The sequence below is a fragment of the Schizosaccharomyces pombe genome (assembly GCF_000002945.2).
Source record: "Schizosaccharomyces pombe strain 972h- genome assembly, chromosome: II".
NCBI classification, from domain to species: Eukaryota; Fungi; Ascomycota; class Schizosaccharomycetes; order Schizosaccharomycetales; family Schizosaccharomycetaceae; genus Schizosaccharomyces; species Schizosaccharomyces pombe.
The window spans coordinates 3,312,915-3,326,585 of NC_003423.3; the positions used below are offsets into that span (position 1 = coordinate 3,312,915).

Genomic DNA, 13,671 nt, shown 5'->3' on the forward strand with positions numbered 1-13,671 from the left:
CTTTTTTACATTTCTTTCATGGTGTAACTATATTTACGAGAAAAAGGTGCAATTTTGCTTAAACTTCAATAGTGCATTCTGCCGCTGATGATTAAGCAGAATAAGCGGGGGTAACGTGAATGACCGAAATAAAAAGATGATTGTAAACAGTTGAACTCTGAAATGAAAATAGTTTGGACATAGGAAGGGGTAAATTTATTCTTCCCGTTCTTTCTCTTTTTATATTTATTGGTGTTGTTTTCAAAGAAAACCAGAGGAAATTGGAAAGCGTGATTTTGCATTTTACGGAAATGTAAGAGTTACAATTATATACAGTTGATGTGAAAGTACAAAGATTTTCGAGATGCTTGATAAAAAGCCCTTTCAAGAATCTTTGTGAATAGTTTATAAGCTAATATTTTTGTACCCGCCATCAACGAATACTTCACTTAGTTTATTCTTCTAGAAGTCTAACATTTACACCAATCACAATTAAATTGCTTCATCAAAATGGGCCTCTAGAGTTTACCTAGCGTCGAAGAGATTGAGGACTTAGCGTTTTTTAACAAAAAAATCTTTCGGAATACATAGGGTTATGACCTCTTTATTATAATACTTTGACAAACTATATTCGCTAAATCTTTCTTCCTTTATTCAAGCTTTGAGTAAAAGTAATGCGAGTTTCTGCTACTTTTCAAGGATAACACTTTAAATTTTAGATTGGCTCGGAAAATATTTCGCTCAAACCACACTTCTTTCACTGGTAAGGTCTCAACGTTTATATAAGTTTGTTGCCAATTGTAAATAAGAGTTTAGACAATGCTACAAGTATAAAACAATGCATAAGCCCTGATGAGGAACTCAAGCGAGTATCGACTCAACGGCAATAAAGATTATTTTAAGAACTAACTAGTTTTATCACCAAATACATCAAACAAAGAATGGACTTGGTGATTAGCGTAGAAACAGATCTACGGCTAAAATTCCAAAACTATAACGGTACTAATATTTCTTGGATGTACATTGTGTAACGATAGTAATTAGTAGCGGCAACAGAAAAATCTGACTACTATCCCATAAACGTTCAAATAAAAGCAAAAATAGAGCTTTCCTCTGTTCTAAACTGAACTGGTATTTTTTAAACAAACATGATAGATTAACGAGTATGTTAGCACTTCACACTAGGCGATCTATTCAAATTTAGTCATATTATCGTATTCGGTAAACCACTAATTTCTTTGCACAAAAAGTGATGCTTATTCAAGTCAAACCTAAGAAAGATATGAACAACTAACTATATATATATGCATGTGCTAACATTTTTTTTTGCAAAATCAAGAATTAAGTACCTCTTGTTTAGTGGCTTATATAAAACTGCGAGGTAGCTCGCTATTCGTGTAATAAAATTTTACTACGACAAGGGGGAAGTTTTCAACTGCACAACATGGCACCTCCTCAAGGAAAGCCCGAAAATGTGCTAAGGGTATGTATTATGAGTTTTTTACTTACTTTGACTAACATAAATTAGCTTGCCGATGAGCTGATAGCTCTAGATCAGCACAGCTCAGCACTGCAATCTCTTCATGAGACTATAGTTTTGAAAAGATCAAGAAACGCGCAGGGGTTTTCTCTCGAGCCTATTATGATGCGTTTCATCGAACTTTGTGTTCATTTACGCAAAGGAAAAATTGCAAAGGAAGGCTTGTACACCTACAAGAACGCAGTTCAAAACACCTCAGTTACCGCTATTGAGAATGTAGTCAAGCATTTTATTGAACTTGCTAATAAAAGAGTTCAAGAAGCTCAGGAGAAGGCAGACAAGATATCAGTTGAATATGTTGACGATCTTGAGGCTACTGAAACTCCCGAGAGCATCATGATGTCTTTGGTTTCGGGAGACCTTTCCAAGAGCCGCACAGACCGTGCTTTGGTCACTCCATGGTTGAAATTTTTGTGGGATGCTTATCGTACAGTTCTTGATATTTTGCGTAATAATGCTCGTTTAGAAGTAATGTATCAGTTAATTGCTAACTCTGCATTCCAATTTTGCCTCAAGTATCAGCGTAAAACCGAATTTCGCCGTCTATGTGAACTCCTTCGGTCCCATCTTGGCAATGCTTCTAAATTTTCAAACGCTCCACACTCTATTAACTTGAATGATGCTGAAACTATGCAGCGTCATCTGGACATGCGTTTCTCTCAGCTAAACGTTGCTGTTGAGCTTGAACTCTGGCAGGAAGCTTTCCGATCCATTGAAGACATTCACAGCTTGCTTACGTTCTCTAAGAGGGCTCCTGCTGCAGTCATGCTTGGCAATTATTACCGTAAATTGATTAAAATCTTTTTGGTTTGTGATAATTATTTGCTTCATGCTGCAGCTTGGAATAGGTACTTCACATTTACAAATGTGCAAAAACCCGCTACTGCTAATTTTGTAATTTTAAGCGCTCTCTCTATCCCTATTATTGATGCCAACAAATTATCGGGCCCTTCCATTGAGGCAGAAGATGCCAAGAGCAAGAATGCTCGTTTGGCTCTTTTGTTAAACTTATCGAAAACACCTACGCGTGAAACATTAATTAAGGATGCCATTTCTCGTGGCGTTCTTTCTTTCTGTGATCAGGCTATCCGTGATTTGTACCAGATTTTGGAAGTTGAGTTTCATCCATTGAGCATTTGCAAAAAACTTCAGCCTATCATCAAAAGATTGGCAGAAAGTAATGATACTGCTCAATACATTCGTCCTTTACAACAGGTTATTCTTACTCGTCTTTTCCAACAACTGTCTCAAGTTTATGATTCCATTTCATTGAAATATGTTATGGACCTTGCTACATTCGAGGAGCCTTACGATTTTAACCCTGGTCAAATTGAGAAATTCATTATGAATGGTAACAAGAAAGGTGCATTTTCTATTCGTTTGAACCATATTGAAAATTCCATTAGCTTTTCTTCTGACTTGTTTTCTAATCCCATTAAGTCTTCGGATTCTGTTTCTCTTCAATCTACTCCATCTGAATTAATTACATCTCAACTTACGCGGATTGCCAAATCCCTTTCTAGTGTTTTGATGCGTTTTGATACCGATTTCTGCCTTTTACGCAAGCAACAAGCCGAGGCTGCCTACGAAAGGGCTCAGGCTGGTGTTGAACAGGAGCGTAAAGCGGTCATTGCTCAGCGTAGTCTTCTCGAATTACGTCGTGGACAGGCTGATACACTTGCTACTCAACGTGAAGCTGAGCTTGCTGCTCAACGCGCTCTCAAACAAAAGCAAGAATCTGAAGCCGAGTCTCTCCGCGTTCAAGAAGAAATTAATAAACGTAATGCTGAAAGGATTCGTCGTGAGAAGGAAGCTATTCGCATTAACGAAGCTAAAAAGTTGGCCGAGGAGCTCAAAGCTAAGGGTGGATTGGAAGTCAATGCCGAAGACTTGGAGCATTTGGATGCTGATAAATTGAGAGCTATGCAAATCGAACAAGTCGAAAAGCAAAATAAGAGTATGAACGAACGTTTGCGTGTTATTGGAAAGCGTATCGACCATTTGGAACGTGCTTATCGTCGTGAAGCTATCCCATTGTGGGAAGAAGACGCAAAACAACAAGCCGAACATGACCGCGAAATCTTTTACGAGAGGGAGAAACAACGCAAGGAAGTACAAGAGCGTAAGCATGAACAAGCCATTAAAGACAAAAAGGCTTTTGCTCAATTTGCTTCCTATATTCATGCCTATAAGCAAAATATTGACGATGAACGTGATAAAGCATATCAGGAGGCATACGCCAAAGCTAAAAATGTCATTGATGCAGAGCGCGAAAGGCAACGTAAAGAAATTTTCGAACAAAAATTGGCTGAGGCTATTCGCGAAGCTGAAGAGGAGGCTGCTCGTGCTGCTGAGGAAGAGGCAAACCGTGAGCTTCATGAGCAAGAAGAAGCTCAAAAACGTGCTATCGAGGAAAGAACTCGTGCAGCTAGAGAAGCTAAAGAACGCGAACAGCGCGAAATGGCTGAGAAATTGGAACGCCAAAGACGTATTCAGCAAGAGCGTGATGAAGAAATATCTCGTAAGCTTGCCGAGAAAGCAGCTGCTAGAAGAGCAAATATTGGCGCATCTTCACCTAGTCCTGGTGCTTGGAGGCGCGGCGGTGCTAGTGCTGGCGGTGTTTCACGAGACTCTCCAAGGTATTCTCGTGGTGGCTACTCTCGTGGTTCTGTTCCTCCTCGTGAGACCCTTGCTCCTTCTAAGGGAGCATATGTTCCACCAAGCAGACGTAATCAACAACAACAGTAGTAAACCTACTGTCTATAAGAAAATAAACCTGTCGACAATTAATTATTGTCGCAATTGGATATTGGAGTCAAGTCTTTACGATGCATTATCTAATGTCACAGCTGATAAATTTAAATGAACTAATGTGTTCTCCTATTGAAAGTTGTAAGTTCCTTTTTCTTACAAGGGTAGTTGGTTACTTTCATGCTATTGGAATTCATGAAAGCGGTTATGTGTATAAAAAGAGCCTTTTGTAGCTCTATTTAATAGATAATTATCGTTAACCTTTGAACTTTTTTTAATTTGTATAATACTGCTTAAAGCTTGACTTGTTAATTGTAAATGTAGAACGATACTAATCGAATAAAGATGTTACATGTCAAGTTTATAAGCGACGATGAGTTTTTACAGTTGACGTTTCTGTAGTATGCATTTCTCATTTCAATAATTCTGAATACAACGAGTGAAGAAATAATTCATTAATTATTAGCAACGTGTTTTGTATTAGTACCAAAAAGGTTAAGCAGCTTAAAATATTTGTTTAAAGACACTCAAAGTAAAAAGGTTTCTTGGTGAGAGGCACGACAATTTGTTACCGCAAATAGACTCTTCGCTAACCACCATGTTCAGAACGACCAAAAGTCGAGTAGTTGAAAAGAATCAAAATTTTTCTAGTGCTAGTTTTGAGAGTTTAAGTTATCCTACGCGACTTAATTTTTATAAGAAACCTCCTGTCTCTGAAATAAGCATTGAAGAGTTTGAAACATGGGCAATAGACCGATTAGTTGGTATGCTTTCCATTTTCTTTATTATTTTCTATTCTTTTGGAGTAAGCTAACTATTTAGTTTTGGGTGAAATTGAGTCAGCAATGCTCCGCAATAAGACGAAAAATGAATTGAACGGGATTATAAAAAAGATACTGGATAAACGTCTGCCGATGAGTAGCAACATGGCTAGGACTGTAAAAGGAAACTCCTTAGATGAAGAAAGAAGGAAAGATCATTATTCTCATTTCATTCTGCGCCTGGCTTTCAGCAGATCGTAAGTAAAAATGTGCTATATTTGAGTGCTGTCTGTCGAAAAATATCTCATTTAGACTTATAAATGCGTTCGCGTTATGGCATAAGTAGTAAATTGAACATAAAGTGGGTATCAATTTGCTGCTTCAGTTAAACAGAAAGCATTATATATATGAATACATTTAAACTTGCTTTTATTCTTTTCCTAACGCATTCATTAGTGATGAATTACGAATCAGGTTTTTAAGAGCTGAATCCACGTTATTTCGGTTTCGATTTGTGAATGAGGAAACCCGAGAACGTCAAGCGTTTATAGATAGTCTTGATTTTCAATGGGAATCTGTTTCACAAGAAGAAAAAGACGTTTTTTATGAAAAGCTACAGGCTTCTTCTCAAAGAAATATAGAAAACGAATCTTTCTTCAAAGTACCTTTTTTTAAAGTTCCGGATTTAGTAGAACGAAGGGCTGTTTTCGTTCACAAGGGATACGCTTACGTACCATTTTCGGAACAAGTAAGTCTAGTTGTTGAAGAGTTTGAAGAAAACTTAAAAAAAGCGCTTGAGTCTACCGCAAAATCTCTTCCTAGGCTTGATGAAGACGATCGTCTTTTGCCAATTCTCAACCATTTGAGTAAAGGATTCGTTGCTCCCGAGAGTTCAATAGTTGCTCCTAAATCTGGTGCTATTACTGCTGGACAAGTAGACAGTTTTGTTTCACATTTTCCATTATGCGCCAAACATTTACATGAAGTACTTAAGCGTGATAAGCATCTACGGCATTTTGGCCGTCTTCAATATGGGCTATTTTTAAAAGTATGAAACTTATTTTTTATGTAGTAATTTACTAATTTTTCAGGATATTGGCCTTTCTGTCGACGAAGCTTTGGTCTTTTGGAGGAAAAGTTTTACAAATGTAACAGAAGACAAATTTAACAAAGAATATCGCTACAATATTAGACATACTTATGGACTTGAAGGAAATAGGAAAAATTACAAGGGTTATAATTGCCAGCAGATCCTTACAGGGCCTCAACTTGGTCCTGGAGATGCCCACGGTTGTCCTTATCGTACATATTCAGTAAATAATCTAGTGTCAGCATTGGCTTCCATGGGAATAGCACCGGATTCTGCCGGATGCCGTGAAGTTGTTGAGGCAGTTAAAGCGAGGCATTATCATATTGCGTGTACGCGTGTTTTTGAGCTTACTCATCCAAATGTCGGTTCGCTGGAGGAGAGCATTCACCATCCCTTACAATATTTTCAACTTAGTTTAGAATCATAAGCTAAGATACTTTTAGTTCACGATTATCATAACACATTTCAATTTTTGTACAATAGGTATTGAACACTTTCAAAATACATTTCATAGCTATAATTCAAAAATCTAATTACCGGCAGGCTGGTTATATAGATGAATAAGCATTGTTACTAATAAAAGGCAATAATACCAAATCAACGTAAAAAACATGATATTTAATTTAAAAAACGTAATTGAAAACTTTTTAAATTTATCATCAAAATGAAATTGTCTAGCAATCTTCCGAACACTCAGTTCCGTAGAATAAATACGTTAACTTCAAACTACAAGTCTATTAACATATGAAAACGTTTGTATTTAATCTGAAGAGATGCAAGTAACAATCAAGATGTTCTTACAAACGTATATGGTTTTTTGAGACTAGCAGGATGTACTTCTGGGAATCTAATCATCATCATCAAATGGGTATTCAAAATCTTCAGGAGGAGAGGCCTCCTGTTCACCAGGCTCTGTATCTGCACTAGCAGGTACAGCGTCTCTATTCAGTTCAATTAAATCTGGAGCTTTATCAGACTCACGATCGATAAGCATAAGAACACCACCGGTAAATTTGCGAACCGGATAATAACGGCCATTAAGGTTAAATGAAATATATGGAAGCTGAGCAGGAACAACCCGCGTGAAGTTCTCTAAAGTTTCAGACTTAGGTTCTTCTTTTTTAGAGTTGCCGTTGATGCTTATATCCTGACTTTTTTCTTCATCCATTTCCATCGGAGTGGCCTCTTTCTCTTCAGTTGTCTTTTTGTCGATTTTCATTTCGTCATCATTTGAACCTTTACTGGCTTTTTCACGTTCAGCACGCTTGGCACGTGCTTGAGCTTTGACTGTAGTAGAGAGCACGGCAGTTTCAACTTTTTGGACCGTTTTAGCAGTGGGTTGTACGGACTTTGGAGGATAGGCAAACAGTTTAGGACGAACATTTGAAATAAAAGAAAATTTGGGTGCATTCAAGTTTTTATCCAGACCTATCAGCGCAGTAGGTGAGAAGGAAAGAGACATAAAATGCGTGAGTGGAAACCAGTACCAATATTGAAGAAAAACAGTTAATCCAACAATTGCAGACAATTTCAAACTACCAGTAGCTGTCTGAAGAGCAATAGTAACGTTACGACCGCCGGCATCAATAATACCTTGAGCCAATGTTGCGCCCAATTTAGCAAGCGCGTCTTCATGTTTTTCGTTGATGACTTGTTCAAAATGTTTTCGAATTCCAGAAACCTTACTATTCAATTGATCGTTGTGTTGAGTGAGAATCATTGCTTGAGCAATCATGGCACCTTGGCGAACAAAATCCGTTGCATCTTCAACAAGGCGGCTCAATAAATCTAGTGCAGCATTGGACCCCGAGTTTGCACAGGCAATTCCTAAAGCGATTGCACTACCATATCTAACATGAGGGTTATAACTATCAACGAGCAGCTCAACCGTTGAAATCAGAGCGTTAGGATCCTTGAAACAGATAAAACCTAAAGCACAAACTGCAGCACGACGAACATCATCATTGACATCACTAACTGAGATATGAAGTACGTCTCTAACTATTTTGCTATTGCTTGTACCACAATAAGCCAAAGCGGTAGCGAACATGCCTGCATAACGGAGAGTAGGGTCCAAATCATTATTCAGTTCTTTAATTATACCGTCAGCTTCTTGCTGACGTCCATAAACAATTAATGCAATACCGATGCCCAAACCTCGAATAATCTTCTCATGCTGCGTCTCATGTGCATACTGCAACATTTCATCAATGGCGGCAGAAGAAGCTGTACCAAGCATTATGAGACCCATGGATATACCAGCGGCAGACCCAGCCACGGCATTATCGTTAAAAAGGATAGTCTTAACAGATTCATAAAGGGTTTCGTCCCTACTAGCCATGCCCGTTAGGCCAATTCCAAGTAAGAGACCATACTGAACAATCTCATCTTCGGTATGTTTCAGTTGTTCGCGCAGATACTCAGTAACACCTCTTCCATGATTAGCATGAATCAACCCCATGGCATAGAAAGCACCACCTTCAGAATAAGTAGAGCTTGATGGCGCATCTTCTTCCGGCAGATAAGGACGAAGAATGTTCATAGCTTGATTATAATATCCTCGATGGATGACACCCAATGCAGCTGTTGCAGTAAATTTTGACCAGTTGTTGGCCTTGGATAACCAGGAAAGGTTGTCGCGGAAGAAACTATCCGAGGAAGTACCGAAGTTCATGAACGCATTGGCGAACGTAACTGCATTATGAAAAACCGAGTTCCTGGCTTCTAAAGAATCTTTCGTCCTGTTCAGAATAAGCATATCCGTATTGTTATGTGCATATAAAAATTCACGGTCATATTTAACGGTTTGTTCACCAGACAAAATTCGAATAATATAACCACAAGGAGAAGAATCCTCCTTTTTCGAATCAGCGTTAGCGTCCTCTTCGGAATTGGCCACAGAGGGAGAAGGAAGCAAATCCATCACACTATTTAAAAACTCTTGTGGAGCCGAATCTTCAAGATCAAAGGCTAATTGATACGCTGTCAATAAGCTTTTGTCATCGTTTTGAGAAGATAGTTTCATTAAAAGTTTGGCTGCAACAGAGGCATCGTTCAAATGAACAACGCATTTTCCAACTGAGAAATAATCAGGTTCTGTTTCTGTCAGAAAAGAACTTAGTAATAGACGAAGTAAGCGGTTTCGGAATTCAATGTCTAAAACAACAGTCATTGCAAGTTCCAGTACATAAGGCTTTAAATCTGTCTCTTTGTCTGCATTTAAAATGTATTCAATAATGTCAAGTCGATGAGCCTCGATAGCAATTCCCAAAACATGTCTCCATTCGTTTTTAGCATAACATTTTTGAAAAATGCCCTCGACTACGCCACTTAGTCTCTCGTCCAAGGGGTCAGCCTTTGGATTTTTGTACAACTCTGCACTTTTATGAATAAACATATCAATACATTTGAAAATTAGTGTTTCTTTGTAATCACTATTTTTGTCATGCAAAAACTTTGGACCACTTGACAAGGCAAACAAAAGAGCCTCATCATATTCTCCAAGGTAATAATAAACTTTTGAGACTACCAAGGCTGCTAATTCGCGTTCAGGAAATGAATGGTCCTCATACATAACCTCAATTTTCGTAACATCATCCGATATTTCCGGCCATAATTGATCAATAAACTCATAAATTTTTAGTAAAGCATGTACTTGTAATTCTCGCTCTTGCTCGTCCAGCAGGGCCATCAAACCACCTATCAAAAGGATTAGTGAACATGATTTCTACATTTTTTCATTGTTTAACGCTCGACGTACCTGCTGACGTTATAATAGAGGTGTTATCAGAGTACACCATAGTCATTTCGACGAAACTAGACCTGTTTATTTAAATCTTACAAACTATATAACAGCAGGTGGTGTTTCGTTGTTGGTAAATACCCTGAACCGTTGTGCTTCATTCCACCAACACATTCGGTAAGGGTAGGGCACTTGTACCAATAAATGTTTCAGGTATATTAAATGTAATGCTATATCATGTTATCCACACCACACCACCTAAATAATATTCAGTATTATCGAAAAAAGTCAAATTGTATGTTTCATCAACTATGTAAGATATCTCAACCCAATGAGGGATTTATATGAGTATCGTATCAAAATGAACGAACTAAGTAAAGCTATTCTGATCGTTCTATAATATGATTCTCATTGCCTTCTTATCATTCGCTTTTAGTATCGATAAATTTATAGTCTTTAGCTTAACAAAGTAGCTAATTTTTGTCGAATTTTTTTTTTAAAGCATTATAGTTGTTTGACTTCACAGTTATACTTTCATTAGTATTTTTTGATAGTATATATTACGCTGGGATCATTCGTTTAACTTGCAGTACGTATCAATGCCTAGTACAATATTACTTTACAAATACAATGTAATATAACAATTATCATGGTTCAGTAGCTTTGCAAATGAACTGTTTGATCAAGAAAATTTAATGTATTTCATAATTTTTCTCGAAGTCAATTCTATCAGTAATGAAATAACTAAGCCACATGGATGCGTCCAGAAATGATATCGAGGCCTTCCCATGCCACAATGTTTTTGGCTTTATTAAAACCACTGTTTTTTATTGCTGGCATGTTAATTGAATGGACATTTTTCGATGTCGTCAAACTGGAAGCAAACAGAAGCTAAAGTAACCCGAAATGTATTTTGTTAAAACATAACTATCTTAACTCTAAATAGATATAAAAAATTCTGTGTTTCACGCATACAATGATATTAATGTATATGTAATGATACCTTAACGGAAGCGCTGAGTACGGGATCAAAGGTCAATCAACAAAAAAGGGTGAAGCAATTGTACGCAGTCGCTTCTTTTAATTTACTAAAAAATTATTGAATAGGAAAAAAATTACAAATATAATAAAACAATTCTTCATTTTTGCGTTTTCGCTTTGCAGCCGGTATTCGCTGTTTGCTTTGTATTGAATATACATCATAAGTGGGGCGCTTACTTACTTTATCCCAATATCCACACTTCGCGCACAATGACAGATTTACGTAGAAATAGGTATTCAATATCTGCTGGCGTTGGAAAATCAGTACTTGATTCACTTGGCAAATTCTACGGATCGCCCAAAAGACAACTGCCTAACAAATTTGAAGCGGGAAAAGAATATACTGGATACAATGCACCGTGGATTCCATTTGCCTTGGATTGGTTAAAACAAGGAAAATATTCTAGTGAATGGATTGCTATGGGAAGTTTGAATGAAGAACCAAATAATATGGTATGCTAATTGCAAAACCAGGGGAAATATTATATAATTTTATCTGTGCTTCTTTTGGCATAGACTCCAAAGATGTACTCTGTTCTACGAAGTTACTAACCAAAAAATTGTTTAGATACAATTGTTAAAACTAATAACTGGGGATGATGGAAATTCTCACTTGGAAAAGGCGCAAGCAGCAACTGATCTTGAATACCCAGTTACGAAGTTGTTATGGAATCCTTCATCGGTTGGTTCTAACACCGACTCCCAGTTGCTAGCTTCTACGGATCAGCAATTGCGATTATGGAAAACCGATTTTGAAGCGGGGATTGATTCTCCTTTGTTATGTCAAGCCTCTTTATCTACCGTATGATTTTCTTTTTTCTTCTTGGCGACTAATGTTATAGCATGTAAAAACTCATAATAATGCTCCTCTAACTTCGTTTGATTGGTGCAAAACTGATCCTTCATATATCGTAGTGAGTAGCCTTGATACCACTTGCACAGTTTGGGACATTGTAGCCCAGCAATCAAAAACACAATTAATTGCTCACGACAAAGAAGTTTATGACGTTGCGTTTCTCAAGGACAGTATCAATGTTTTTGTTAGCGTAGGAGCTGATGGCAGCGTCCGCATGTTTGACTTGAGGTATGCGATCCACAATCGGCAATTGGATTTTTCCTTTTGACAGTAGTTTGTTAACTTTCTTTAGATCATTGGATCATTCCACGATCATATATGAGGGCGATAGCACCTTTTGGAAGAGAAACGGTGACTATACAAATGCTTCTCCTCCTGTCTCAGCTCCTTTACTTCGACTTTCTGCTTGCGATTCCGATGTTAATTTAATGGCAACTTTCCACCATAATTCTTCTGACGTCCAAATGATTGACATCCGAGTGCCGGGAACTGCTTATGCCACTTTGCGTGGACATAAGGGGGACGTGAATGCGGTTAAATGGATGCCGGGCTCTAAATCAAAATTAGCCACTTGTGGGGACGACTGTGTCGTTTCCTTATGGGATTTGGATCAGCCAGTTAATCCTTCCCCAGCTCCAACGCTGAGTGTATCTGGAACTACACCTGGTATGACGGGCTCGACTTCAGAATATGTGACACCCGTTTCGTCGGTGAATTCTATGCGTGAGACGGCTTCTCCGTTGAATGCTGATAACCAGTATTCTCCCTTACTATCTTGGAAGTTGGAACACGAAGTGAACAATCTAAGCTGGTCTGTAAAAAACGACGGATTAGCGGTTGTTTACGGAAAGTAAGCACTTTTGGAGTAAAATAAATATTAACATCTTTTTTTAGATCCCTTGAAATACTGAAGGTCCCTCAATGATCTAGATTTTGTGATTAGTGTTGTTTTACGCATTTCAATTTAAAAAAATTAAAAAAAAATTAGATTATGAATGCAAATACACTGAGGAATAAATTTCTTACGCTTTTTTCATTTGCTTAATTACTTTGTCAAGCAAAGCTAGTTAGGCATTTTATGTTGTCCTTCGTTGTCTTCTTGTTAACTATTAATAAAATTCAAAAAAGTTATGTTTGTTTTTGAGAAAATTTGGAAATAGAACCCTATGAGTTGCGTGTTGAACTATGGTTTTTTCAAATCAACTACATGTCTTTCGGAAACTTTTGGCAATTGGGTTTGCACATTCAAGCGCAATGTTTATGCAATTTCCACTTTCATTTGCGTATCTCAGCAACGCTGGAAATGTACAAAGCTCTAGGGCGATACGTGTTTTCAAATGATAAGGAGTCAAGCAACTTTTACAGAATTTTTTTAATTTAGCTTTCTACATCGATTAAAACTTTGAATAGTCTTATTCTATTATTGTTATGAAGTGAAATCTCTGTTTGTTAAATTAGTGCGGCAGGAGCTTAAAATACTTTACGTTTTTTGATTAATGAAGCAAATTTACCGCAAAATGTAACACATGTGGAATTGTAAACGATTTGATAAATCATAAATCAGAAGCCATGGCTGATTACTACAAAAAATCAGCTGCATGCTGTGAATGCGATGCATGGAACACAAAACACATTAAGCGTTACATCCATATGTGTAAATGAAAAGAGATAGGGATTACCTACTAGTAAAGAAAATATTAATGCTTTTATTATGGATTCAATTAAATAGCAATTAGTAACGATTTTGTCATAACTAACTTTGATTTGACAAGTACAGTGACACATAGATTTTTTAACTTCGTTTAACTTCGCTTGTATTAACGTAGCATGGTATATTAGCTTAAATTTACTCTTGTCGTTAGCTACCACACTAAAATAGATAGTGATGATCATAACAGCTAAGAACTGCAG

General features: G+C 37.3%; 4 protein-coding genes and 14 long non-coding RNA genes across 18 annotated transcripts; 6 read left to right on the forward strand and 12 right to left on the reverse strand.

The window, feature by feature from the left end:
* Positions 1 to 254: 254 nt before the first annotated feature.
* On the reverse strand, positions 255 to 539 carry SPOM_SPNCRNA.6065. The gene has a single exon (NR_195415.1). It is a non-coding gene; the product is annotated as a non-coding RNA (long non-coding RNA).
* prl36 lies at positions 458 to 886 on the forward strand. Its single transcript, NR_150756.1, has one exon. It is a non-coding gene; the product is annotated as a non-coding RNA, poly(A)-bearing (long non-coding RNA).
* On the reverse strand, positions 683 to 1,279 carry SPOM_SPNCRNA.6066. The gene has a single exon (NR_195416.1). It is a non-coding gene; the product is annotated as a non-coding RNA (long non-coding RNA).
* Positions 1,280 to 1,416: 137 nt separating this feature from the next.
* Positions 1,417 to 4,538, forward strand: tif301 (translation initiation factor eIF3a). The gene is made up of 2 exons (NM_001022300.3): positions 1,417 to 1,462; positions 1,508 to 4,538. The coding sequence occupies exons 1-2, from the start codon at positions 1,424 to 1,426 to the stop codon at positions 4,265 to 4,267; spliced, it is 2,799 nt and encodes a 932-aa protein (NP_596379.1). The 5' UTR covers positions 1,417 to 1,423; the 3' UTR covers positions 4,268 to 4,538.
* SPOM_SPNCRNA.6067 lies at positions 1,761 to 1,969 on the reverse strand. Its single transcript, NR_195417.1, has one exon. It is a non-coding gene; the product is annotated as a non-coding RNA (long non-coding RNA).
* On the reverse strand, positions 2,588 to 3,178 carry SPOM_SPNCRNA.6068. Its single transcript, NR_195418.1, has one exon. It is a non-coding gene; the product is annotated as a non-coding RNA (long non-coding RNA).
* On the reverse strand, positions 3,336 to 3,639 carry SPOM_SPNCRNA.6069. The gene has a single exon (NR_195419.1). It is a non-coding gene; the product is annotated as a non-coding RNA (long non-coding RNA).
* Positions 4,142 to 4,377, reverse strand: SPOM_SPNCRNA.6070. Its single transcript, NR_195420.1, has one exon. It is a non-coding gene; the product is annotated as a non-coding RNA (long non-coding RNA).
* A 102-nt stretch (positions 4,539 to 4,640) lies between the features above and the next one.
* On the reverse strand, positions 4,641 to 6,183 carry SPOM_SPNCRNA.6071. Its single transcript, NR_195421.1, has one exon. It is a non-coding gene; the product is annotated as a non-coding RNA (long non-coding RNA).
* On the forward strand, positions 4,859 to 6,715 carry spp2 (DNA primase large subunit Spp2). The gene is made up of 4 exons (NM_001022301.3): positions 4,859 to 5,034; positions 5,093 to 5,288; positions 5,488 to 6,079; positions 6,123 to 6,715. The coding sequence occupies exons 1-4, from the start codon at positions 4,869 to 4,871 to the stop codon at positions 6,546 to 6,548; spliced, it is 1,380 nt and encodes a 459-aa protein (NP_596380.1). The 5' UTR covers positions 4,859 to 4,868; the 3' UTR covers positions 6,549 to 6,715.
* Positions 6,716 to 6,718: 3 nt separating this feature from the next.
* Positions 6,719 to 9,998, reverse strand: rpn2 (proteasome regulatory subunit Rpn2). The gene is made up of 2 exons (NM_001022302.3): positions 9,882 to 9,998; positions 6,719 to 9,820 (listed from the first exon to the last, which is right to left on the reverse strand). The coding sequence occupies exons 1-2, from the start codon at positions 9,925 to 9,927 to the stop codon at positions 6,969 to 6,971; spliced, it is 2,898 nt and encodes a 965-aa protein (NP_596381.1). The 5' UTR covers positions 9,928 to 9,998; the 3' UTR covers positions 6,719 to 6,968.
* SPOM_SPNCRNA.6072 lies at positions 9,328 to 9,673 on the forward strand. The gene has a single exon (NR_195422.1). It is a non-coding gene; the product is annotated as a non-coding RNA (long non-coding RNA).
* A 110-nt stretch (positions 9,999 to 10,108) lies between the features above and the next one.
* Positions 10,109 to 10,932, forward strand: SPOM_SPNCRNA.6073. Its single transcript, NR_195423.1, has one exon. It is a non-coding gene; the product is annotated as a non-coding RNA (long non-coding RNA).
* Positions 10,258 to 10,457, reverse strand: SPOM_SPNCRNA.6074. Its single transcript, NR_195424.1, has one exon. It is a non-coding gene; the product is annotated as a non-coding RNA (long non-coding RNA).
* Positions 10,933 to 11,088: 156 nt separating the features above from the next.
* dca7 (WD repeat-containing protein) lies at positions 11,089 to 13,097 on the forward strand. Its single transcript, NM_001022303.3, has 5 exons — positions 11,089 to 11,357; positions 11,473 to 11,706; positions 11,747 to 11,988; positions 12,053 to 12,610; positions 12,655 to 13,097. The coding sequence occupies exons 1-5, from the start codon at positions 11,115 to 11,117 to the stop codon at positions 12,683 to 12,685; spliced, it is 1,308 nt and encodes a 435-aa protein (NP_596382.1). The 5' UTR covers positions 11,089 to 11,114; the 3' UTR covers positions 12,686 to 13,097.
* SPOM_SPNCRNA.6075 lies at positions 11,498 to 11,726 on the reverse strand. The gene has a single exon (NR_195425.1). It is a non-coding gene; the product is annotated as a non-coding RNA (long non-coding RNA).
* Positions 12,014 to 12,324, reverse strand: SPOM_SPNCRNA.6076. Its single transcript, NR_195426.1, has one exon. It is a non-coding gene; the product is annotated as a non-coding RNA (long non-coding RNA).
* Positions 13,098 to 13,189: 92 nt separating the features above from the next.
* Positions 13,190 to 13,564, reverse strand: SPOM_SPNCRNA.6077. The gene has a single exon (NR_195427.1). It is a non-coding gene; the product is annotated as a non-coding RNA (long non-coding RNA).
* Between the last annotated feature and the right edge of the window lie 107 nt (positions 13,565 to 13,671).

Excerpts from the sequence above, each read along its gene's own strand:
- tif301 (NM_001022300.3), top strand. The coding sequence starts at position 1,424 with ATGGCACCTCCTCAAGGAAAGCCCGAAAATGTGCTAAGG. Across the intron at positions 1,463-1,507 it reads AGCCCGAAAATGTGCTAAGG|CTTGCCGATGAGCTGATAGC; the intron begins GTATGTATTATG and ends AACATAAATTAG.
- spp2 (NM_001022301.3), top strand. The coding sequence starts at position 4,869 with ATGTTCAGAACGACCAAAAGTCGAGTAGTTGAAAAGAATCAAAATTTT. Across the intron at positions 5,035-5,092 it reads GGCAATAGACCGATTAGTTG|TTTTGGGTGAAATTGAGTCA; the intron begins GTATGCTTTCCA and ends CTAACTATTTAG. Across the intron at positions 6,080-6,122 it reads AATATGGGCTATTTTTAAAA|GATATTGGCCTTTCTGTCGA; the intron begins GTATGAAACTTA and ends CTAATTTTTCAG.
- rpn2 (NM_001022302.3), bottom strand. The coding sequence starts at position 9,927 with ATGACTATGGTGTACTCTGATAACACCTCTATTATAACGTCAGCAG. Across the intron at positions 9,821-9,881 it reads CTCTATTATAACGTCAGCAG|GTGGTTTGATGGCCCTGCTG; the intron begins GTACGTCGAGCG and ends TCCTTTTGATAG.
- dca7 (NM_001022303.3), top strand. The coding sequence starts at position 11,115 with ATGACAGATTTACGTAGAAATAGGTATTCAATATCTGCTGGCGTTGGA. Across the intron at positions 11,358-11,472 it reads ATGAAGAACCAAATAATATG|ATACAATTGTTAAAACTAAT; the intron begins GTATGCTAATTG and ends AAAATTGTTTAG. Across the intron at positions 11,707-11,746 it reads GTCAAGCCTCTTTATCTACC|CATGTAAAAACTCATAATAA; the intron begins GTATGATTTTCT and ends CTAATGTTATAG.